Source organism: Hypomesus transpacificus, chromosome 17, assembly GCF_021917145.1.
Source record: "Hypomesus transpacificus isolate Combined female chromosome 17, fHypTra1, whole genome shotgun sequence".
Lineage (NCBI taxonomy): Eukaryota > Metazoa > Chordata > Actinopteri > Osmeriformes > Osmeridae > Hypomesus > Hypomesus transpacificus.
This window is the reverse complement of record NC_061076.1, coordinates 16,273,770-16,300,243: the sequence shown is the minus strand read 5'-3', so window position 1 is coordinate 16,300,243 and position 26,474 is coordinate 16,273,770. Positions and strand designations below refer to the sequence as shown.

Genomic DNA, 26,474 nt, shown 5'->3' with positions numbered 1-26,474 from the left:
TTTGTAGTTTTAGTTTTTATAATCTTCATTGGTGGTACATAAAATAACTGCCTTGTTCAACAGAAATATAACATTTAATTTGTTCTATAACTGACAAATCGTGTAGGGGTCTATTGATTGATAGGTTGAGCATTTATAGGATATCTCATCTTTTCGTCCTTAAAATAGATCAAAATGAATTAACAAGGCAGTCGAGGAAATAGTACGTTAAAATCGTTCATATTCAATGTTAGTTCTATTTCTGTTCTATTTCTACTGGAGTTTATGAACGAAGAAACTGTTTTAAGGGCACATCAGATGTTTTCCTGCAAGCCAAGTGAAATGCCATCGAAACTGTAAATAATTATAAAACAAGATCCATATTAAATACGAACGAAATAAGCACACAAAAGGGATATAAATATGAATGTGACATCATTTTTGACATAAGTCTATACTTTATAGACCTCCATAAGTCTACGTTTACCAATATTGTTGAAACACGTTGGTGTTGTATTTTTCAAATCAAGAAATAGACCACCTAGGTGACACTATTTATATTTTGTTTTAAGTTGCTCTCATAGTCTTGCCGAATGAATATTTTCTTTATTCAAGACAACATAGGATATATTTGCTGTGTAATACAATATCACTGTCTCAATAAAACAGAAAAATGATGATTTTGAATTGTGTAGCTAATATTAACAATAACAATACCCCTAGTCTATTTTCCACCCCGCTAATAATAATAGTAATAATAATATACAATTTGACAATAACGAAAACCAATGCAAATAATAGTTATAATATAATCAATGGTTATACCTTCAACATTTATTGATAATAAATTATGTTAAAGGTTATAAATGACATGTTCTCGTTATCCACTGATGACGGTGTTTTGTGCACGAATGGTTTCATGACGATAACTTGTCTAGTTTTCTTGAACAAAATAGGCTTTAATAAGCACTTAGGCTTTAATACCAGTAATGTTTGTGTTCATACTGACGAAGGCACCACGGATTCCATCGCGCCACTCAATCATTTCGCATTCAGCTTAAGAATTTGAATGTGGGACACAACTTAATCTTTTAGTCTCAGACACGATCCGCTTCTGACTGATATTTGGAAATGTACAAACGCAGCCGATCGAGATACTCACGCAGATTTGCCCATGTGGGAAGGTATAGGTGGTCCGAAAGAATTAATCAAGTTCACCATATTTGTTCAAAATATAAATAACACCTTCAAAATATCTTTGTTTCAGGAGAACTCATGACTCTCAACATAAAACATAGAACAACTGTATTGTAAGTCTGGTACCATCTGTTTTCACTCAAGTTCATCAATACGCGTCATCTCTGAAATGTATCTGAAGTAAGTTGTGAGAGTTTATGATACGTCTTTGATACTTATGTTTTTTTAAGTCGAGTAAGGAAATAAAACTCATGTGCAAGTTTCCATTTTATCTATCTTGGAAGGTGCTAAGTCAAGGACTACATGCACATAACATAGTCTGTCGTCGGAATGCTGTAATTAAAGGTGACGTTGTAGCACACTGACACTTCCAAATCCATTCTGCCCAAGTAGTGGTCAGTGAAGGAATCTTTGTCTTCTTTTCCCTGCCTGTTTCTCAGAGAACACAAGACTGAGTGGGAACTGTGCGTCCTCTGTGTTGCATCTGAGTGAGAGGCCAATCAAAGACACACATCTGAAATGTAACCATCAAACTATATGGACACGGTAGCTGACCAGACTTCCCAATGGGAATTGTAGTCCTATTGGCGTCGACATGCCCTCAGCATTGCGTCAGTGCCTGCACAAGTTCAAATGCAAAAGTACTTTAAAGATGGCAAAGCATGCATAGGCACAAAACATGGAGAAGTAGTCAAGACATTTTATTTGAAAAAATGTTATATTTTATTAGACACTTGTTGTATATGTACAATATAGTGATAACAGCGACACGGCCAGATGTCAATCATTTTTTTAAACTTGTATTAAAGTTCTAAATGGGTCCAACTTCTTCTAGAGGAATCCATCCTTAAGCAGGCTTCATACTGTTTTAACATTTTCAAGCCTCCTCAAAAACTCCTGACTTGAGTTCCCTCTGTGAATTGATAGGTTTTATATTGAACATCTGCACATTTATCAAGAGAAACGACACTGGTCAAAGTTCAAATGTAAATGGAGAGAGAGAGAGAGAGTGAGAGACAGAGAAGGAGAGAGAGGGAGACAGAGAAGGAGAGAGAGAGAGAGAGACAGAGAGAGTGAGGGAGAGACAGACAGATAGAGAGAGAGAGAGAGAGAGAGAGAGAGAGAGAGAGAGAGAGAGAGAGAGAGAGAGAGAGAGAGAGAATAACTAACAGCCCATGTCCGGCCCTTTATAGCCGCCCTGTTGTTTGCGATTACACAATAGTGCAAATAAAACCCAAGGCATGTGGTTTGACTGTTATCCTGAGAAGGGTGTTAGACAACATCCCAGATCTGTCTAGAAAGTGAAAAGTTGTGGTATCTTGCAAAGTAGACTTAAAACCAGGTGACCCAAGACCGGCCCAGAAACAACCGCAGTCTGTTTTGTTTTGCTGTCGAACAAAAAACTACACGTGAAACAACATGGCAGAAACAATCCGGGCTAAACTAGACTTTTACAATATTACTGATCAAAAGGTGATACAATATTGACAAGAACTGGTCTTTCGAATCTACACATCCAGACCATAGGGGAAGTTTTTTTTGGTAAGTATAATTTGTTTTCAGACTTAACAATAGTTTAAGGGATCTTTCAAAAACAGGATTTTTATTTATTTATAAATAAACATATTTATTCCTCAATTATTTCTAAACAGTCGTAAAGGCAACGGTTATCCTAGTACAAAAAATAACTTTAAGTCCTCAAGGGCAGCACAATTAACAAAAGCCATGAACAAATCAAACACCTTTTTATTAGATTTAATTAACTACAACAAAAGTAAGATAGCCACTTCCTTGTGTTGTGTACATCTGTTAACAATAACAGTCTCTCATTGCCAATTACAGTTCAGAGCTGGGTATACTTGATGTCTATAATTCTATAAGTCGATTCACAGAGCTGGAGACGGTCAAGATGGGTGTACACTGTTGTTTTCGAAGTTAATGAAAAATGACAGTTTACTATGCTGCAGATTTCTCTACTTTATGAATCTGGGATGAGGTCAACATTAGCCAAATCCCATATTGATCTGTCCTACAGCATCGCACTGTGGCGCTGGAAGGAACCGGAACACCCTCGACGTTTGACCCTTCACCCCCCCTGCTTGCCACGAACATCAAACGGTGGTTTAGAGAACACCCTTCACATGCACATCCTGTAGAGAGGCTTCCCGATTTCCATGCTTAGTGGTCAGGTCACACCTAACAATTTGAAGACAATAAATGTCCTTCGAAAGGCATTACAATAACTTCAACGTCAAAATTAAAACCTCTTTCTTGGTGCGTCATACATGTATCATATATGTACATACTGTTTTGGACTGGCATCAATGGAGGCGATTAAACGAAAGAAAATAATTGTATACTCATAGTCTAGATTAATTATGAGTTAATCCATAACATCTAGAAGTAATCTGAGCATATCCGAGGGATACGGCTGCCTATACAGAACTATGGACAGAAGAACTATAGAAGAGGTCAATGGAAGAAGCTAATAAGAATGGTCCATCTATGCAACCACATAGCTGTCAACTCAATGCAATTTAGAAACCTATGATAAATGTTGTCTATTTCTAGATTAGGTATGTAGTGTTAGTCATTTTGTGTTTTGTTCAAATAGTGGGAGAATTGTTGAGAATATGATGTCAAAGTCCTTTAACAAACTGTTTAGTAAAAAAAGTTACCTCAACTTAATAAATGGGGTAAACCTGGTCAAATTGCATAAGAACAACACAGTAAGGTAAGTGTTATCTATGTCAGTATGTGGGTGTTATTATATGGAACTGTTAAATGTAATCAGGAGCAAATGTAAGGGCCACATTTGGACCTAATTAACGTCATCAAAAAAGGTAGAGAGAAAAGCAAAACAAAAACACAACAGAAGGCAGACACAGCAACAAACTGCTTTATGACAACAGAAACGTCCTCCCTCAGTCCGCTCATCCCCTCCACTACCACAGTGGCTTCCCTGAACAACGTCAACAGACCCAGAAAAACTAAAGGCCGTCATTGGAGGAGAGGTCAAGTCAAACGTCCACTCAGAACAGACACGGGCTGAGGTTCAAACCAATCGCAGGCCCCCCCCTCGCAGCACGAACCGCCTCCCGATTCCCCCACATCCTCCCCAAATCATATCGCTTGTAGCCAAAGCGTCCAGCCAAAAGAAAAAAAGGAGACCAGAGAGAGAGCGCTCGTGTTGCAGTGTCATGGCGCCCCCCGGTGGTTAAGGCTGGGAACTACCCTGGCTGTCTGGGTCCGTGCCGGAGGAGCTGGAGTCCGAGTCCGAGTCGGCATCGTTGTCCTCCGGAGGGCACTTCTCCCTCACCCGCCTCTGGGTGGCGCTCAGCCTGGCCAGCAGGCCCTGGTAATCAAACCGGCCCCTCTTTTCCCCGAACGGGTCCTGGAACGAGGGACGAGAGAGGGCGTGAGACGTGTGCAGGTGGTACAGGGGGGGCTCAACCCTGGTCTTCAGGGACCCCCCCCCCCCCCCCCCTGCAGGTTCGAGATGTTTCCCTGCTCCAACACGCCTGATTCAAATGAACGGTTCGTCACCAGGCTTCTGCATGGCGAGATAACGACCCGTTCATCTGAATCAGGCGTGGTGTTGAGGCCCACTGCTCTTCAGAACATGCAGGGTTGAAGACCACCGAGGTAGTGGTCGACCCCCGCGTCCTTTGAACTTTGTCGATGCGTCTTGTCATGGCCAGCCGCGCCGTGGTACGGCTAGTTATCACACGCCCCAGGTGGGACGTTGAACGTGTCTAATGTTTCTGCTCAGGAGGGACCTGAGGCTCTAACGACTGTCTGCTGAGGGAGCTTGAGCGGATCTCTGCAAACTGTCAATCAGTTGCCGAACACCAATAAGATTACATTTGTGATGTTTTATATTAAAATGACACCCTTGTCTTAGCATCCTTGTCTTGAAACTTCAAATAGCATGATGGGGAAAAAATATAAACCAAGGTCAAATAAAAAATATATATATATCACCATTTCAACTGTGCTACACTTGACAAATACAGTGTCAAATACATCACCTAGTAGTATTGACCTATAGATACCTATAGCTGGTAAAACTCAACACACACACACACACCTGCATGTTCTGTGCCTGCATGTGAAGCCTCTCTTTGCAGACGCCCTCGTAGAAGTCGTAGTACTCCAGAAAAGACTTCTCCATCACACTCCTGAAACACACAACACACACTCATAACATGACTTCACAGTCCTCAAACACACAACACACTCCAAAATGTCTGTTAACTTCAGTAACATTGCAAGCATTTTCACCATCCATACAGGGTTATCATTCTTTATATTTTCACCATATTTAAGAACTTCAATCACCTAATCTTGTTAGACTTGGCGTAAACTGACTCATGTGTTGGGCTTCACTTATGTTAAACTGACTCGTGTGGTGGGCTTCACTTATGTTAAACTGACTCGTGTGTTGGGCTTCACTTATGTTAAACTGACTCGTGTGTTGGGCTTCACTCGCTGCGCCTGGTGGCTCAGTGGTCAAGTGTGTGTACTGTGGAGGCTGAATCCCTCCCTCCCTCCCCCTATATATATATATATATATATATATAACACAACATGGAGGCCACCTACCACAGAGCATCAGGACAGGTGACCTTCCCGTCCAGCATGTCACACACGGCCACGCGCATGGTCTCATGGCGGATACACTCGTTGTAGTTCTTACTGTCTCCTGGGTGTCTCTCCTGGTGGCACACAGAGCAGGGATGAAGAGATATTCACCCTCACACACCCCCTCACCCACACCCCCTCACTGTCACCCCCTCACACCCTCACCCTCTTACACCCCCTCACCGTCACCCCCTCACCCTCACACACCCCCTCACCGTCACCCCCTCACCCTCACCGTCAACCACTCACCGTCACCCCCTCACCCTTACCCCCTCACCCACAGACCTAACAATACAATGCATGCACAGAGGGGTGGAGCTCAAGTACACAGACGTCACACAGGACAGCTCTGACATCATCACAGTAGGCCTTCCTCCATGGAGAGAACACACACTTGCTAAACTGGATGGTCATGGCAGTGACAATGTTGCACCAAAATTAAAGCATTATTTAACCTAACAAATTGTCCCCTAAAAAGAACGGAATGAGCCTGTGTAGCACATGAAAATTAGTTAACTTCACCCCTCAAGTGTAGAGCCAGTCCACCTAAGCCAGTGAAAAACTAGCTTTTCGTTGGCGTGGCTGGTGAGTAGCCGTGCTTGTGGTTTGAGGACGAGCGAGTGGAAAGATCGGGAGGAAGCAAACTGAAGAGCAGCGCGACTCCAGCTGTTACACCTGTGTGCCGAGTCCAGCGGATTGATTTTCCAGCCATACCTGTTCAAAGCCTGGCTCGTTGTTTTATACCTGTTCAAAGCCTGGCTCGTTGTTTTATACCTGTTCAAAGCCTGGCTCGTTGTTTTATACCTGTTCAAAGCCTGGCTCGTTGTTTTATACCTGTTCAAAGCCTGGCTCGTTGTTTTATACCTGTTCAAAGCCTGGCTTGTTGTTCCAGACATACCTGTTCAAAGCCTGGCTCGTTGTGGTACGGGTTCTCCGTCATGAGGGACTGGATGGAGATGAGGACGGAGGAGATGCTCTGGGCTGGACTCCAGGCTGGGCCAGTCCAGGTCCTGCAAAACCACACACACACCAGAACCACACACACACACACACACACCAGAACCACACACAAACCAGAACCACATGCACACACACGAGTGACCCCAGGATACCGAGGCAGACTCTACTCTTACCCCAGGATGCCGAGGCAGACTCTGCTCTGACCTCAGGATGCTGAGGCAGACTCTACTCTGACCCCAGGATGCCGAGGCAGACTCTACTCTTACCCCAGGATGCCGAGGCAGACTCTGCTCTGACCTCAGGATGCTGAGGCAGGCTCTACTCTGACCCCAGGATGCTGAGGCAGACTCTACTCTGACCCCAGGATGCCGAGGCAGACTCTACTCTGACCCCAGGATGCTGAGGCAGACTCTACTCTTACCCCAGGTTGCCGAGGCAGACTCTGCTCTGACCTCAGGATGCTGAGGCAGACTCTACTCTGACCCCAGGATGCCGAGGCAGACTCTACTCTGACCCAAGGATGCCGAGGCAGACTCTACTCTGACCTCAGGATGCTGAGGCAGGCTCTACTCTGACCCCAGGATGCTGAGGCAGACTCTACTCTGACCCCAGGATGCTGAGGCAGACTCTACTCTGACCCCAGGATGCCGAGGCAGACTCTACTCTGACCCCAGGATGCTGAGGCAGACTCTACTCTGACCCCAGGATGCTGAGGCAGACTCTACTCTGACCCCAGGATGCCGAGGCAGACTTGACTCTTACCCCAGGATGCTGAGGCAGACCTTGCCGTTGCGGTAGAAGTTGGGGTTGAAGCGCACGGTGTTGTGGCCTGTGGTGATGAGCTTGACGCGGGGAGGGTGGATGGGGTAGTCAGGAGGGCAGCGGAACAGGAACAGGAAGAACCCTCCCTCATAAGGGGTATCAAACGGCCCAGTGATGAGAGCGTGGATCTGGTGGAAGGGAGCATTGGCTGTGAGGAAGGATACACTGAGTCCGTTTGCACTTTGCAGAAATTGAACCTTGTAGCAAGAGTTCTTAGATGCAGTACTAAATAAAACCGCCACATACAATACAAACGCACAATCTGGATTTGTAAAGGTACAGTGTAGCCTAATTAAGGTTTCCAAATGGACCTTTGCCTTAATGCTATACAAGCACAAAAAGATGAATTGGCGAAATGTTACTGTCATAAATATGCACGCACACTGTTGAACTGGACAGATGTTTTCTGAATCTTTGTGTCTGACAATCGAGCTGCTGGCTGGTATTTGGAGTGTGGTTCCTAGTCGAGTCTTACCTTGGTCATGTCGTGAGGATCGGGCACCACAAACATCCCTGGAGGCGGCTCCTTGTAGATGGACATGATATCTCTAGAGACGTGGAAAGAAAACGTAAAATATAGCAGTAAGGAAAACAAAGGTAGTTTGAATAGGTCTACATGAAAATGCCTTTTTTAACAAGCCACGTCAAACCATAGCCAAATAGCCTGCTACGGTCACAAAAATGTTTTTCAATCAATTAGGCTTCAACGCATTGACATTTTAATACAAGTTCTGGCTGTTTGAAACTTTGAAAAGAGAAAATCGGATGTTCTATTCACTTTTGAGTGTACAGGAAATACAAATGTTTACAAATAGTCTACAAACAACAACTTTCTAGCGAGCAAGTTGGTGTCCTGTTGGAAGAACACGCAAAAGCCATTGTTTACCTTTTGATTCGGAGAATACACTGCTGGGACGCTTTCTCATTGTCCCAGTCGGTGCTCAAAGTTGGATCCCAGGATGTAGCGTGGATCTGGGACAAGAGGCCCGCTCCGGCCACCCCCGCGACACCCAACCCGATACCGCTAGGAAGTGCGGCGGTGGTAGCTACGTTGGTAGGTACTGCTATGGGTAAACCAACTGCTGTACTAAGAACACCACCAACAATGTTTCCAAAACCGCTCCCGACGGCCAAAGACGTTGTGTCAGTGGAACCTGGTGCTATAACGGCTAGGCCAGTCTCCGCGGCCGCAGCAGGAGGCGGTGAGGCAGGGTTAGCTGCGCTCGTCGAGTGCCCGGGGAGCGAATTGCCCAAACTCGGTAACAGTGGAGTTCCATTGCCTTGGCTACCGACGACACCTAAGCCGATTGCACCGTTCGTATCTTCTCCAACAATGTCCGCCATTGCCAATTAGTAACTGTATTAGCTAGCTAACGTTACAGCTAGCTTGCTTGCTAGCTGACAGATTGACAGTTGTCGATACAGTTTCACGTTCCAGATCCGTCCACTCACGCAAACAGCAAATGAGGAAGAGCTGCAAGAATAATCGAAACGAAGACAACGCGCTCCCACGGCATTGTATATCTCTACTCCTGGCACCTCCAAAGTAGATGACCTTGTTAACTAAACTATGTAGTGTAAAGCTATGATCTGTCACTTCGAGATCTACCGAGCTAACCGATATAATCCGTAGTTTGAACCAGTCGTCACAGATCAACGCAGTTTGCGGTTACAGCCTGTTTGTGGGATGATTGTGTTGTCGTTTTAGCCTACCACTTCCTCTCGACAGTAGAGGCGTACTGGCATCACGTGGCAATTTTCGGAATTACAGTTAACGTTTCAGCGCATCCATGTTGTAATTCATGGCATTAACATGGAAATGTATGGTTACATTTAACCATTGTAGGGCTAACTCATTTTGACTGATATTGCGTGGGTCAAATACCCGGTTTTAGTCATTGCCTATAAAATTATATTACTTTAAACGCACAATATAAACTAAGCCCCAAAACATGAAATATATATAATTATTTGATACCTTTTTCATACCTGCCAGAATTAAACTAATGTGATTTTTATTAGAACCTCTTATTTGACTGACATTGCGATCAGTTTAGTATCCCGTGTTGGTAATGGCGAACCATAATTTAGTCATTTAGCAGAAGCTCTTATCCAGAGCGACTTACAGTAAGTACAGGGACATTCCCCCCGAGGCAAGTAGGGTGAAGTGCCTTGCCCAAGGACACAACATCATGTGGCACGGTGGGGAATCGATCCGGCAACCTTCTGATTACTAGCCCGACTCCCTCACCACTCAGCCATCTGACTCCAGATCCACAATATAACCATGAAGCCTTTAAGTACAAATGTTTTCTCCCTTTTGCCAGAACTCGACACATTTATGACTTTCATAACTACTTGCAGTGTGCCCAGCCTGATTTAATCCTGGTTTATCGTCCCTTAAGCAAAGGGCTCATAGAATACTTCCTACAGGACAAGGATAGTGATGGAACTCTGTAGACCTAGGCTTTGATAACACCAACATACATTCAGCACAGGTTCTGTTAGTAAGGATTCATAGGAAGCAATTAATCCATGAACAATATGATTAAATATGTGATACAAAAATACAGACCTTTCCTCGGCTCTGACCACCTAAGCATTGTTAGGGCGCCGCACTCCTGATCCATGATCTTCTGCAGTTCTTAATATATGCACTACATTTGTACATCACTTTCACTCAAAAAAAGTGTCTGCTAACAAATAAAACGTAAAACCCAACTTTGTTCTCACAGAATTCAAAAAAGACAGTTAAAGTTATCCCAACCATTTATTCAGACAGACCGTCTAAACCGAAGTGAGATCTTACGTTAAACTTCTGGAAAAACAAAAACAAAGAGAAACATAAAAAGGTAGATTTTATAGTCGTTTCTTGATTGGAATGGGCTGTGCAGCAGGTCAGCACATCAGAGTTCCGGTTTCCCTGGCGGAGGAGTGAGGTGACTATTGGTGGGGGGTGGGGGTTAGTGTACAGCATGTCTGGTTACATGGCAAACAGGATAAGGAAGGCCACCATCAGACAGAACAGACCCATAGCTTCAGACAAGGCAAAGCCCAGGATAGCATAGGAGAACAGCTGCTGCTTCAGAGATGGGTTCCTAGAGAGAGAGACAGAGAGAGAACAGCAGAGTGAACTTTTGGGCGTTTTGACGGTTATGTTTGACAGGTCTTTTAGTAATAAGCTCGTGGGAAAAACGGTAATAATACAGATCTTCCCATACATGCTAACATTTTAAAAAGCCAGTTTACACCATCTAAGGCAACCCGTCATCACATGTATGCTTTTAAAATGATACGTTTAGGCACTTTATGTATTGCAATAATGTCTAGAGAAGTTAACAGTGCAACACACACACACACACACACAATTAGTTGCCCTGGTTACCTGGCATAGCCAATGATAAGACTGCCGAACACGGTTCCGATCCCAGCCCCTGATCCGGCCACTCCCACCGTGGCTGCTCCGGCGCCGATGAACTTGGCCGCGGTGTCGATGTCCCTGGACACAGCGCTGGTCTGGAAGCCCCGGGCCAGGCTCAGCACGGAGGAGTCACAGGCTGGCAACAAGGCCTGCGCAGTGGGGACAGGAGACACGCCGGGAACACAGAGGGTGAAGGAACTGACGGTTGACTTGACCGTCATGAGAACAGGTAAGGGGGGGTGGGGGGGTAAGGGCAGTTGAACGGCTCGCAGCTGCACCACTTGAGAGCACTGACGAGATCAAAACAAACATCGATACATGGAGGAAACTTCTAGAGTGGTAGTTGGCCAACTGTAGGTAGCGTACACGCACCCCTCCCAAACGCACGCGCTCGTAGAATCGGCGCCCAGTCTGATCCTCACCTGTTGCTCACTTCTGGCTTCAGGTCTGTTGAAGATGGAGACTGAGACGGGTCTGGCGAGGATTCTGGAACCTCCGCGCAGCTATCACAAACACACAAGGACACTTGAGCAAGACCACACCAATATCAACAGTTTCATCTATGGTAGCATACAGATCACCAGTCGTCTCAGTAAGAGAAGCGTCAAAAAGTCCATCGTGGGAAGAATTCGGCTTCCACACTATGCTTGCTAAGCAATGAAGTATTCACCATTTAGCAACATCTTCACTTGAGGTGGTGGCAATTAGCAAGCAGTGAAGTATTCTCTTGTGGTGTCAACGAAACTGGATTATAATCCTACAGTTTAAAGTTCAGTGATGTTCTGACATTCTGCCCTTTAGTGGTCACTGTTGCTTTGATGGTGGAGAAAAGGCTGTTTGTCAATAGCCCAGCTGAGACAACAGTGATGCGTATCTGCCTGAGGGGAATACATACCACAGCAGGTGAGGTGACAAATTTGGCGCAGGCGTACATGACTAGATTCTGGAAGGAAAGGAGGGAGGGAGATTTACACATTTTATAAAAGATGGGTAACATGTTTACAGATCTTAATATGTTCAAGAGGATTTAGTGCTGTCAGAGTAATTACGGCTCACTAAACATTGAACCAGTCAGTCTAAAAACTGTCTACTGTACTGTTTTAAGTACAGACAATGTCATTGCTTTGCAAGTCTGGGGGGAGTGACCACAGGAAATGCACATGCTTGTTTATTCTGAAAAAAGCCATTGCAATATAAATAACGATATATTTTTGTTATACACTGTAGTTTAAGAAGAGAGCCTTTCTAAAGTCGGGTTTAGAGGGTCGAGGCGGGACAGCACTGAAAACTTAGCAGAAAGAACAGGCCGTTCCATTCTTCAGTGAGTTTCATAAGTGAATGGAGCGAAGACAACTATCAACGTACGCCGCGTCTCCTTAAACCGACGTATAATGAGTCGAAAATGAAGTGTACCACTGTCAAGTGGTAGACTTTCCAACAGTATTTTTCTTGAAATAATGTCACAAGATCATTTCTACAATCCTAATTAATTAGGGGGCTGAGTCGTCCAACGTCCGTTAATACAAGCTAGACAACTAGGTTCGAGCTACCGTAATCCAATTGTTACTCTGTCTGTACTGGGTCCAAAGATAGAAAGTTGCAAACGATCTACTACATCTAAATTAATTGAATGAAACAGCTATAAGCTATTAATTGACGTGAGCGGCAGCTAGCAACGATAGCTAATGCGCTTCGCTACTTAAATTCTAACTTTGCCTCCAAGTTAAAAAAGAGCCATACAACCTACTCGAGTAATACATGTTTAACATGCATGTGACGCGTGCGTCTAAAAGCCAAACATTGAATAACAGCTCACATTGTGCACTTTGAGTACCTCCTACAGGTAGTTGGACACTAGGTGCCCTGGCCAATAATCAAAGACATCCAAAGCTAGCTAGCAAGGTTAGTCGCTGGTTAGCCGTCCATTAGCTAGCTAGCTCACTCACCGGCTCTACACGTGAAGGTCAAAAATGACTCAAGCCAAACGGCCCAGGACTAAATAAAAATATGCATTTAGTGTAAAATGAAATGTAATGCATATACCGAGACGTCATTTTGAATATGCACAGACAGCCATGAAATCGTATGCACGTATCACTGGTGTAGCTATCAGTTAGCGTTCCTAGGCCCACTGTACAGTCAGACATTTTGCATTAATGTCATCAGATGACATTCTTACAAAATGCACGAGCTCTTTACAACTGAGTGACAACCAGCTCTACATAATTCATGCATGATCAAACCATTAATATAGTGTCGTCTTGTCTATGACCAAAGACTAAGAATGTCTAAAAACCTTCACGGCTAGTGGAAGTCTTGAATGGCTCTATACCCAAGCAGACTACCCAACTTAAAACTCCAGCTAGTCATTAGCCATAACCGCTAGCTAGCCGCTTACTCCTAACTAGACGGCATTTCCATGTTCTCAATATATGCATTTCAGGCTTTAGAATGGTTAAAACCGCACAAAGACACATGACATTTACATAGGTTTAAAGTAGCATTGTATGATGTAAATTTACCGATTTGTTACAGTACTGTCTGGGTCCGGGATAACAGGCTCTCGCGTACAGCAGCAGTCAATGAGTGTAGCGTATGACAAGACTGTCACCTTGTAATTTATAAGCTTACTTTCTACGTCCTAAACGTGGATTGGATGAAACGATACACCCCTGTTCAATGTTTGGCTATTTAATCAATCACTACGCTGAAACCATCCAATGGCTTACCTTGTAATGGAACTACAAGACTTGGAATTGGTTCAAGGGTTTGAAAAAGGAGGAACATAATTCTATATCTTCTTGTCATTGGATATTTTGACCAACCTTTTCTCATTGTGACCCGTATGCAAGTGCATCCAGTGTCCTGTGCCAAAGTCCCGCCTTTTCCGCTACGTAGTTTTGTGTCCCAGAAGTCAGAAATGAAAAAAAACTACAATCATGGAAACAATCCAACTGCTATCCTGAAGATTCATTAGTGGAATATCGGAAACCTATGGTGCCTGTGGTAGCTTGTATCACAACGGATGTTTTTCTTGTATATTTCTTTATCACTTATTTGGTTCACTCAATACAAAATCAAAATTAAAACAAAAAGTAAATTTTATTTTATGAAGAGTAGGCTACCAGGGCCGTACGCAGGGCCCAAAAAATACTGAGGTCATGAGTCAGAACTTCTAGGCGGGTTCGGGGGCATGCTCCCCCGGAATTTTTTTAAATTACATTATTTAAATATGGCCATTTTCATTTTCATTTTTATTATTATATGGCAACGACGGTACGAGCGTTCTGATTGGATAATGAGTAGTCACCCCAGCCGCGTATTGCCCTCCTCGCCGGTCAATACGGATCCGTATTGCCCTCTGACGTCAGCTTCAAAATGAGCGATATCGACGAATCAGCTGCTGAGTTTTACTATCCAGATGATGCTGAAAAGCTTTGTCATCGAAAGTGAGGATGAAGACCAGACTCTTTGAATCACTTGTGTCGTTATTTTGTGATGAAATTAAAGCCATTTTAGCAGAACCATGTTGTCCGCTTTCTATCAAAAGTAATGAGTTGCTTGGCAACACATGAAACACACCGTGAGAAGACTTGAGAGCTAGCTACAATTAGCCTAAAGGTACCATTTATATTCGTTTACAAAACGAAAATAATCTAAACTTGCCATATAATAAACTACTTACTAACCTCGACCGTTCGGTCATGCCGGGAAATATCAAACTGAGGCTGGAACGTATCGACCGAGCGATAGCGAGTCAGTTTGATATTTCCCAATTGCCACTGAATTTCATTTTCAATCAATCACATCAATGACATATCAATCGCAAAATGAATGTTGATTCAACCGGTGGAAATTGATTGACAACCGGTACTGACGGAGTTAACCAAACTTTGATTTGATGTTTCCTTATCTGAGTAGTACGCTGCTGCAATACAAATATTTCCACATGAAAATGAATCTTTCTTCTCACAGTCATCTGCCACTTAAACTTCTCTTAACCTACATGTTTAGTTTGCTGCGCTCCTCTTCCAGTGACTGTAACTAACATAGGCTATTCACTAACAGTAGCGGTATGTCTATGGCGGTAACATCAGCATCCGACTTGTGTTTGGTGGTTACCATAACGACAGTACGTTTTGTTGATGACGCGCAGCACGTATGTCCAAACTCTTGAGCTACTCGGCTCTTCAAGTATAAAATCACGTTACGGTTTGTGGGAGACCAAGATCATCGTCCTGCAGTCAGTTTCACGTGTACTTTATTTTGAGTTTATATACCACGATTTAAGCACAAAAAAAAACTGAAATACGAAAAAAAATACCGAGGACACGACCTCGGTGTCCTCAATGGTAGTTACGGCCCTGTAGGCTACTATTGTTTAAATCAGCTCTTTTATTCCAGGACAGAGTCCTGAAAAGTTCAGTTGTTTGACTGTGTATGAATTATATTACTGTGTGTGTTTGTGTGAGAGAGAAATATGTCGCCCTTGTCGCAAATTCTGTACTTTTTGTTATCATTAAATTATGAACATCGGAAATTAACAACCCATGGACCCTTGAAGTAACTTTTTTTGTAATCATTCCTGTCAGGTTCCCAGTCTGCCTGCCCTCTTCCCTGGTGAACTCTGTCCGTGTCTCTCCTGTGACCTGAGCTGTCAAGCAGTCCCTCTTCCCCCCATGTCAAGATGTCTATATCATTTTAACTGCCTGCCTCAACATGGGCCTCGCTGGATTATAGGGAGGTTATAAATCACGGGCAAAATCTCTCCTCAGACCCCAGTTCACTAACACTACCCGTAGTACATCCATGTTACTTTTCACTGTCCATCCAACCACTTCCCTCACATCCGCTTTTCATCCGGGTTGCAAGGGTTAACGTGTTCAAACAAACCACGGCCGTTCGTGCCGTCTGTCACAGGTCACTTGTATTTTGTTTTGTGGACGTCTTGAAGTTGTCATCATTCTGCTGGGTGTAGAACTGATTCAATGGCGAGATGATCCAACAGCACCTGTTAAATCCGAACAGGCAATTATAAAACCTTAATGTTCAAAGCTGGTTCAAAGTGCATTGTTTAAGTCTAAAAACATCAGGCATGAGAAGCAGATGGTCTTTACAGTTTTCCTTCCTTTATAGAAATATCTACTGTTGTGTTGAAAATGCCGACAGAACATGTAGCAGGAATGATTGATAGTAAAACCATCTGTATAAGGTTTGTAAGTTCTAAAACAATGTCGTAGTTTTTTTTCCCCAGCTATAACTTCATTGAGACAGTAAGATGCCAGTAGAAGCTATGAAGCGGATCATCCGTCCATATGTTATAACTGAGAGGTCTAGAAAAAATGCCTGCAGGTATTTGGAGAGAAATGATTGATCCTGCACTTCTACAGTTCTGTCCCTCTGTTCAGAACTCTGTGTACAGAACTCATTGTAATTTTCCCTGTACTGTAACGCTTTGAGCGCAATAAAGGCACATTATTAAAAAAAGTTGTATTATTATTGCTGTTAGTATTATTGTTATGTTTATTCATACCACAGTTCTATAGGTTTTGGCGTTGATGATGAGAATAGTTAGGGTAGGATCGATTTAGATTAGGAGGTTGCAGAAGAGGGAAGGCAATGGTAAAATGATGAAAAGCAGAGAGATGTGGGAGGAGCATGGGGGGGAGGGGGGGGGGAGGGGGGGATAGAGAGGAGGAAGGAGACAGGTTAGGAGAGGGGAGGTGAAGGTTAGGATTGGGTCCGGTTTGACAAACTCCTCTCCTCTGTTCTCCAGGCCACTACTTCCCAGCAGGGGGTAGATTTGATACGTTTTACAGACGACAAGAGCAGTAAATCATGCTTTCTTTACAAGCAGCAGCACAAAGGCTGCACACGAGAGAGAGAGAGAGAGAGAGAGAGAGAGAGAGAGAGAGAGAGAGAGAGAGAGAGAGAGCGCATCACTGTACTAAGTGTGTGCATGTGTGTTGCTGTACGTTTATTTGATATAAATGTGAGAAGGATCAAGAAGAATTGTCTGGAATTCAATCTATTGCAACAGGATAGCTTTCTCCATGTGTTGTTTGACAGTTTACTGACACACAAGAGAGGACAATAGTAAATATTTGGCATTTGTGTGTATGGGTTCCTTACTTTGCCAAGAGATGGCACGTTACTTCTGAGAATTCATGTTAGCCGAGAATATCTGTGTCACAATCCCTGCTCCATACAGCCTTACATCACACAGGTGACCCATACAAATGCATGTGCACGTCTAAACTCCATAGTTAGGAGAAAGGAGAGCCTTGCTGATCAAGACATGCTCTTCCTCGAGTGACTTCATTGGCACAATCAGAAGATGAATAGTATTCTTCTCATCAACCTCAGAAAAGTTGAGAGGAGGAACAACCACAAACCATTAACAGTATGTATTTTTTTTCTTCATATTTTAAATCTAAATGTGTTAATTTCTTTTCCTAAAACCCACAAGAGGACACTATTTAAAAGGATATTTTCAAAAATTTCTTCTGTAGGAACATGCCTCCAGACCCCCATAGTTTTGCTGGGACACAGGAAAAATAATAGGTTTTATCTAGGGGCTTAGCCCCCCCAAAAGTGGGAACCTAGATTTGCCCAACACAAAGGCCTCTGAACAGTCCGAGTCCAGATTAGTTTCATCCTTGTGAATCCTCTGATCCGATCAGTTCTCCCCCACGCCACTAGGTGGAGCTCTTCACTCAGTGGCTGCAAACAGGCTACACACTCGTTGAGAGTAGCTAAGTAAGAGTTCACATTATGACAAGCAGGTCTCAGAGCAGTTTTAGGTCAGTCCTTACATAGGAAAGATGTGAATTTAGAAAAGGTAAGTAATCCTAGATCCAGATGTCGGAACAGGGCTAGAGTCATTTGAACAACAGACACTCTGAAGACAGCCATTCTGAACCAGAGTGTGATTGTCATGACAACACACAACTTACCTCCATAAACACACAACAAACTCGCAACCCTATCAGGTTGCCCTGGAATTCAGTCTTCATAAAATCAGTAGGATGGCACCAAATCAGATCAGCAATTGCCCACGCCTGCCTGCCTGCCAGACACACACACACACACAGACCCCCAACATACACACACACACACACACACACACATACCACATACCACATATCCCCTCCTCCAGAACCATCAGCATAGACGTGGTAAAACTCTTATAGGTCTCTGTAGAAGGCCAGTCAGGGCTTTACTGGCAAAGGTCTGTTGTCCACACCAATGCCTATAACCACATGCCTATATCAAACTTTGCCTAGACTGTGCGTGTGTGCATCCTGCAGATGGCTGGCAAAGTGTTGATACGGAGATAGGTGTGGAGTTGGGGGGGGGGGGGGAAGGGGTGTGAGGTTTTGGATGTTGGAGTTATAAGGGGGAAGTGGTTTTGTCAAGAGGGTTGTAACACGTGGTTTTTGTGCGTTAATATGGCCATGTGGTGCAGTGTGTGGTGCATTGGTCTCTGTGAGCTCTCGGAGAGAGAGAGGTGAAACACAGGAGTGTCTTTTCTGTGTGTCAGGAAGTCGGGAGGCGTCTCAGTGAACAGCTGCAGCAGAGTTTTCCAGTCCTCAGCAAAGACTAGTTGTGGGCCGCACATGAAGCCTGGGTGTCGAGTTTCCAGTAGACCCACCCTGTGCTGTAACCTTCGTGGGCCCACCCTCGTCGCCACACACATGGAAGCACATTGCTGAGGCTGAGAGGATGGGCCGGCTTCCTGCCATACCTAAACACTCAGCCAAGCTGCAAGACAGTTAAACCAGGCACATGACATCAGTCTGTGTGCGTGTGTGTGTTTGTGTGGAATTGAAGAAGTGAGTGAATGAAATCGAGATAGAGAGAGATGGGTTTTGATTCAAAACAAAGGATTTGGAAAGGAAAGGTGAAGACGGAGAGATAATATTAAAGAAAGCAGAGACTTGGGAATGAGCACCTTTAAAAAAACAAACACACAATCACATCTCACATCGTCATCGCCACTTTTCATGCTCTCGTGTGCGGCGTACAGCGAAATCCCACAGCGATCCAGACTTGCACCCTGCTGGCACACATGAACCATGGCCCCTCCGCATGACACAGAGTCTTCCTCATCTCCATGACTAAACACCAGTGAAAACACCAGCCCCTCCATTTTGGAATAGCTGTCCAGTGGCCAGGGGTGTTCAGTCGATCGAGTGTTGAGCCTCCCGTGCTGATGGTGAAGACAGTGAGGGGACGAGGCGTGTTGTGAAGCAGGGTGAAGCTTCTCCTGCGTACTGCAAGTCATGGGTCAAGTCAGGATCTTGTAAGTGATTAAACCCGATATTACTGCCATCCTAAATAAAATGTACATTGATCCACGTCAGTAAAAGCCACGTAATGCTGATTAAAACACAGCACCTTTGCTTCCCGGGGTACACCTGACATCCCTCTGGCCCAGTCTAGTGGAGGGGGGAGAGGGGAAGGACTGGTCGTGAAAATGGTTTTCAGTTGTTTGTGTCAAGGGGCCTTTCAAGGCAACATTGGCATTGCATCAAACCGTTGCTCCCTAAGGACCACAACGCCCGCTCCCAACCCAGCACGCACCATTAAAACAAGGCCCTGACTGTGGCAAGTGTAAAATCAATATTCTCTGCTTGGTGAGACCGAACCTCGTTTCTCCTGCATTTCTCTTAGCGGCAAGCACGGAGGAGGGGCTAATTGATTAGTTCTCGGAACTAGGAGATCTCTCACAACAGGCTGACATTAAACCCAAATGGTTTCTCTTGACAGTAATCACTTGACATGTAGTTCTGTCGATGTACACACACACACACACATACAAACAGGCACACAGAAACCCAAACCCTCCACTGTAATGGATGATTATTGTGCTTAATCATTGGGAAGAATGAATCACCCTGTGGAACACAGTATCAATAGCAGAAGTGTATTATGATCATCATTGTTGTGACCAGATGCCGATAGGTCACTGGTTTTGTTATGAGTGCCTCAGAGGTGATGACACTAGAACTCCTCGTAGCCTATCAGAGGCCAGGTACACAGCTGTGTAACTGCCGATGAAGGATGAGAGGAGATGAGAAAGGAGGGGGAGGGAGAACCTGGAGGTGTGTCTCTACGGAAACCAGGAAAATGGAAGACAGATTGTCTGTGAAGGCTTATTCTTAACTCACCAATTAAAACATATTTTGGACATCATTAGAACATACATATATATATATATATATATATATATATATGGGCACCCATATATATGGGTATACATATAAATGTGTACACATATAAATATATACCCATACAGAACCAAATGACCATCTGACTTTACATCACTGCACTCCAGAATTGAGGAGATTTAGTAACGTGGTGACTCAGATGGCCAAGCTCATCAAAACCAAAGGTTTTTCAGACAGATACAAATAAAGATGTCGCTACAGATACTGTACATAGTTCACTTTCTCTGACATGACAAAGTTGACCCCCTTCATCCACCAAGTCAACTGTGGGTTCCTATTCACACTGTGCCCCCCCCCCCATCAACACACACACACACACACACATCCCCTCAGTATTCCTCACCATGGTAACCCTGTTATAATGACCTCCATCCGAGGGATCGATGAACTGGAGATGGATGGGTCTGTTCCTCTCCTCCACCCTTTCTCCCTCTCCTCTCCTCCACCCTTTCTCCCTCCCCTCTCCTCTCCTCCACCCTTTCTCCCTCTCCTCTCCTCTCCTCCACCCTTTCTCCCTCTCCTCTCCTCCACCCTTTCTCCCTCCCCTCTCCTCTCCTCCACCCTTTCTACCTCTCCTCTCCTCTCCTCCACCCTTTCTCCCTCTCCTATCCACCACCCTTTCTCCCTCCCCTCTCCTCTCCTCCACCCTTTCTCCCTCTCCTCTCCTCTCCTCCACCCTTTCTCCCTCTCCTCTCCTCCACCCTTTCTCCCTCCCCTCTCCTCTCCTCCACCCTTTCTACCTCTCCTCTCCTCTCCTCCACCCTTTCTCCCTCTCCTATCCACCACCCTTTCTCCCTCTCATCTCCTCTCCTCACAACACGCCATCACCTTCTCCTCCTCTACCACACCATTCACCCATCTCGCTATCTTACCCCGTTGTGGGGGAGAAACAAGGAGGATTGAGCTGATGGTTTTAGGTCTGTAAGATTTCCTGCCGCCTGCGGGAATTATAAACGACGTCGTGATAGAAGCGCTGTGTGTATGTTAACCTCGTCGGGCGTTTCACCCTGAGTACCGCAGACACGCTGAAGACAACCGGGGCTTTGTCAAATGAAGACATCTTGGGGTGCCTCTCCATTACATAGAAAGTGTTTTTTTGTATCGTTGGCCCATTAAAGATATGTGCACGGCGGAGGGGTAGTGACGTTAACAGGATTAAAAGCAGACACTTTATTGCGCGTCCACCAGTCTCGTGCGTTATTACACATTCACATCGCGCCCGGCCAGAGCGCTAGACAGGACCGTGCCGGTGAAACAGAAAGATGGATGGGCGCGCTCGCTCTGCAATTAATAATGTTTTTACAAGAGCGATGGAGCCGTGAAGTCACAGAGCAGCGGGCCAGGCAACGGATCTGGGGGGCTATTGAAATGTGCAGGTGAATTGATTGGTCCTTCAGATTTCCTGTGGAAATCATTTGGATTAATTGAATGTGTGAAACAGCTGAAGGGGGGAGTAGGAGTGGAGGAGGGAGGGGGGAGTGAGGGAAGGGGGAGAGACAGCCGTCTGATTTATAGGCCCCTTTCAGGGCAAGGAAGCAAAATGGCCGCCCAGCCGCCAAATGTCTGACAGAATTAGTTAGGGGGAGAGAGGGAACAGGGGAAGGAGTAAAGTGGGTATGTCATGCAGGCTCGCTATGCTGGTATAAATGCTATATGGTGCAACATAGCATGCATGATAGGCTCACCCCACCCAAACAGTCAGTATCGATAGACTGCCAGCTGATCCAGAGATTCACTGGGAAATGCTGTTTGTCCTATGGAGGTACCCAAATTTAACCTGACTCGCCAGATGGTCTGTTACACATCTATCTACATCTGAGAAGTCTTCCTTGGAAATTGGCTCGAAAAGGGCAGGCACTCAACAAAAATGACTTGGCAGGTGATTGGATGAACCATCTGTCTATCATCGTCCATCACAGCCTAACTTCTATCCAGACGTAGCTGCCAGTAGTTCCTCATAGGACGCTGATTGGTCCAAACCACTGTGCTTTGGGGGAGAAAATGTAATTTGGAGTTTGTCAAGATGGATTCTTGCATGGTCGTGATCTCGCCAATACAGCTGTCTTGCAAGGTTAACCTAAAATAACCTACGCACCAAATGTCTGGAGGAGTAAGATTTCCAAATACGGGAAACTCCAATATCAGTGATTGCCAAGGTACCAATCATCTAGTGTCAAGGCAATTGAGTAATAGGCTGAATGGACAGCGTAGATTGGTTTTCCTGATGAATCTGTTATGGTTTATGGAGGTAAAGAAAACAATGTTGTGTTATTCACGATGAGCTAGGCAAGGCTAAGGCTAAGCAACTGAACCATGCAGGTTTTTGTTACAGCGGTCGGAGCACCAAAGAGTGATAGGCTAATGTCCCTAGTTCCCACGGACAGTGTAGGCTACTGTCCGCCCCGCAATATACAGTTGCACTTCTTGAGTAACAAAATCACTGATGTAACCAAAGAATCTCCGTAGTTTGCGACCAAAGCATCTCCGTAAACACTTCCGCGCTGTGTGAATAGGATTCCAGAATGTTCATCCTTACTAACTACAAATTTATGGTTCGAAAACTTTTCTACATCTAGTCATAGTAAACGGCTCATTGAGTAGGCAAAACTTGACCAGTCACTCACCTGTGGGACACGTCAATGACCGGCTAAAGAGATGGAGGTCACGTCCTGTTGATAAGAGGTATTTATAACTCGAATTATGTTTGCGATAATTTGATGATTGGCGATTATAGCACTAAACGTAGTGCTATGATCGCCAATCATAAAATGAGTATAGTCAACATCAATTTCATAGATATTGCTCCAACTAGCCATTTTAATGCTCGATAAACTACATCTCTGAAGTATGTCTCACGTAGGCAGGCCTATCATCTCAATATCCTTTCCGCTTTAGTGAATTCTCTTTAACAGCCTACCGTATCTCTGTTTACGGCCTTATATAGGCCTACCCTATCAATATGTTGACTATATGCTAGACAATGAGTTAGAAGTGCAGTCCTTTAGTTAGCCATATATTTATATAGAAATAAACCCCATTCCTCTCTAACTTGCTGTACCAATGTAGAGGAACATTTAAGCAACATTAAGAATCTTGACCTATTTTCCTCCCCATTCTACAAGTCTGCTTTTCTCCTTTACATCACTTCTATGGGTTGAGTCGTTTGACTCCCTCGGGCTTGACATCATTTGTGTTCCGCAGGCCCACCAGTCTGGTAATGTGAGCTATTAGCTGTCTAGCCCAGATAGCTCAGGTGTCCCAGTGGTTAAGCACATCGAGGCCTGTCAGTATTTACACAGACGCACACGGCACAGAGTAGATGACTGTGCACCAGTGGTTGTTGGAGTTGAATGTCACACGGCACGACATTTACTGTGCCTGTCCAAAGTTTGTACACGTCTAGTCTGGTCATGTTTGGGAGAGACACCTGCATCTTCCTGTTTTTCAAATGCAACAAATTAGGTCATTCAACGGCAGGAAGATTTACTTTGACCAAAATACAGTATATACATTTTGGTACCAAAAGCGTAGTTTTCATCTAACTGTCACTTTAGGCTATATTTGGAGAACATGGTAAGGCATTACATCGTGTAAGTTAAATGCCCCTACAGACCGTGAGTGAGTGATTGAATTCATGTATTCAAAACCAAGAAAAACAGCTGGTGCATGTGTCTCTCAGGAACGATACCAAAAAACGCCAAACGCTTCCTGCTGATTCTGACGTCTTTGATCAGCAGGATGAGGCCTCCAGATCAAGCCTGTGACAAGGAGAGACCCCCGCCAGCCTCCTCCCCCCAGCCTCCTCCCCCCAGCCTCCTCCCCTCCAGCCTCCTCCCCCCCAGCCTCCTCCCCCCAGCCTCCTCCCCCCCAGCCTCCTCCCCCCCAGCCTCCTCCCCCCCAGCCTCCTCCCCCCAGCCTCCTCCCCCCCCAGCCTCCTCCCCCCAGCCTCCTCCCCTCCAGCCTCCTCCCCCCCAGCCTCCTCCCCCCCAGCCTCCTCCCCCCCAGCCTCCTCCCCTCCAGCCTCCTCCCCCCCAGCCTCCTCCCCCCCAGCCTCCTCCCCTCCAGCCTCCTCCCCCCAGCCTCCTCCCCCCCAGCCTCCTCCCCCCCAGCCTCCTCCCCTCCAGCCTCCTCCCCCCCAGCCTCCTCCCCCCAGCCTCCTCCCCTCCAGCCTCCTCCCCCCCAGCCTCCCCCCCCCCAGCCTCCTCCCCCCCAGCCTCCTCCCCGCCAGCCTCGCCTGGAGGAGAGGCCCAGGATGGAGAGCAGGGTCGGGACAGCCGCAGTCCTGCCCAGCCTCCTCCAAAGAAGAAGAAGAAGATGACGATGAGGTAATCGGGCAGAGGGGTTGAGGGGGGTAGCAGGACCTGGGGGGGGGAGGGGGGGGTTGAGGAGGGAGCAGGGCCTGGAGGGGGGGGGGGGGGGTTGAGGAGGGAGCAGGGCCTGGGGGGGGGGGGTTGAGGGGGGAGCAGGGCCTGGGGGGTGATAAAGGGCTCTGAGGGTTATGAGCAGCTGTTTGAGTGTGAAGACGGAGGGAGACTTCTGCTGCCAGAAGCCATGGAGCTCGGGTTGCAGTACCTGTCCAGAACCCCCCTCCCCTCCCCTCCTCTAATTCTAGTTAGAACATTTGCTAATCAGAAGATACTGTATATAGGCATATATATGTATATAATTTATATTTTTTTCTTGGGGGGGGGGTGCACAGCATTCCATTTGGGGGAGTCAACCCTGTCCCACTCCCTCCGCCCCCTCCCCAGCCCCCACCACCCCCACCCCCCACCCTCAGCCTCTCCGCTCTCCAACAAACTGGGCAGGTGATGAAAGCTGTGGCCGGGGCCACTGGCCCACAAACGGGGCTAAACAGACCAGTTTATGGGGCTGTGTTTGATGTCGGCTCCTGCGGGGGGGGGGGGGGGGGGGTGAGGGGGGAGCAGGGAGCACTGGAGGGACCCTGGGTGGTACGTCTCTCTCTGAGGCTCAACCACCCCGACCACACCGGTCAGGAGCCCGCGGTAATCCCAGAACAGGGCCCAGTAGTCGATCTCCTCGTTAAAATATCTGGGATTCCCGTATGACTTTCAGCCGGGTCTGAAGGACTCTCGGACAGTGCAAAGTTAAACCCTGCATCCCGGTGTAGTCCCCATGAAGGGACTTTATGGCGGATCTCTTTACGGCGCTGTGTGGTGCGTACCTTCCTCTTTTACTGTGAGAGGAGAAGGCTTAGCCGTCCAAAGACTAGGTAATAAGCGCCACGTGAACTATACAGGTTCATTAAAATGAGCTCTCTCCAATGCTGTTTACAAGAGCAGAGCTCCTTTTAACACTCGGTCTTCTCCTGTGGAGGAAAGTCAAATTGCCCTCCTCTTAATTGTTGTCAGGGTGCATGACTTTTATAGAGCGCAGTCACGATGCCCTACACCTTACAGTTAGATTTCAATTCGTATTCAAGTCGATTGGCCGACTTGGCTCATTATTTATTGAAACTTTTGTTTGTTTTGTTTGTCACGTTTTTGAATATGTGCGTATGGTATTTACATGAGAGTGTCTCGAATGAGCGAGAAGTTGTCGCGTCGCTTTGTGTTTTTCATCTCCAGCAATCCTCTGGCTTCTCACTGTAAGAACGACCCTGGTGGCAGTTACTGGGAGTGCAGGTCCATTCTGCACCAGTAGATGGCAGTGGACACACTGGTCATCTTACTGCAGCTTCAAACTGGACTTTGCTCTCTGGTATGTGATTGGCTCCGTCACTATGAGGGGGGAGGGGCTTCCTGTCGGGAAGTCGGGAGTTGCTGGATCTCTGAGCTGAGATGGTTTTCAGGAAATAGTGAATTAGACTGTCTGCCCTTTCTATGCAGGCTGTCAGGCCAAATACTCAAGAAAGGTATAAGTCTCCTGTCCCATTTTGTCATTGGACAAGGATGGAGTGATGAATCGAGGGGCTGGACAGAAAGCAGATATCTGTGCCTCTGTCCTTTCCTTGCTTGTCCTTCTGTCTCTCTGTCTTGTGTTCCAGATGACTGCAGATCAACCTGACCAGCTGCAGGTATGAGAGTGGTGAGTTGCCGTCCCTACAGCCCATAATAACCAAGCACAGGTTACACACATGACAAACGACCAGACCTGATCAATCCACTTTATCGTGGTCGGATGTGGAGCTATCAATCCAGGTCCACTAAACTCCCATCAGTTGAGGTCATAAACCTAGACCTGTCTGGATTTGGCTG

General features: G+C 45.7%; 2 protein-coding genes across 2 annotated transcripts; both read right to left on the bottom strand.

Moving 5' to 3' along the window:
• Window positions 1-2,904: 2,904 nt before the first annotated feature.
• Window positions 2,905-9,326, bottom strand: ube2z (ubiquitin-conjugating enzyme E2Z). The gene is made up of 7 exons (XM_047038480.1): window positions 8,489-9,326; window positions 8,078-8,150; window positions 7,543-7,730; window positions 6,719-6,830; window positions 5,782-5,894; window positions 5,267-5,357; window positions 2,905-4,570 (listed from the first exon to the last, which is right to left on the bottom strand). The coding sequence occupies exons 1-7, from the start codon at window positions 8,944-8,946 to the stop codon at window positions 4,394-4,396; spliced, it is 1,212 nt and encodes a 403-aa protein (XP_046894436.1). The 5' UTR covers window positions 8,947-9,326; the 3' UTR covers window positions 2,905-4,393.
• A 1,033-nt stretch (window positions 9,327-10,359) lies between these two features.
• atp5mc1 (ATP synthase membrane subunit c locus 1) lies at window positions 10,360-13,651 on the bottom strand. Its single transcript, XM_047038546.1, has 5 exons — window positions 13,546-13,651; window positions 11,919-11,966; window positions 11,446-11,526; window positions 10,988-11,172; window positions 10,360-10,700 (listed from the first exon to the last, which is right to left on the bottom strand). The coding sequence occupies exons 2-5, from the start codon at window positions 11,955-11,957 to the stop codon at window positions 10,586-10,588; spliced, it is 420 nt and encodes a 139-aa protein (XP_046894502.1). The 5' UTR covers window positions 11,958-11,966; window positions 13,546-13,651; the 3' UTR covers window positions 10,360-10,585.
• Window positions 13,652-26,474: the final 12,823 nt, after the last annotated feature.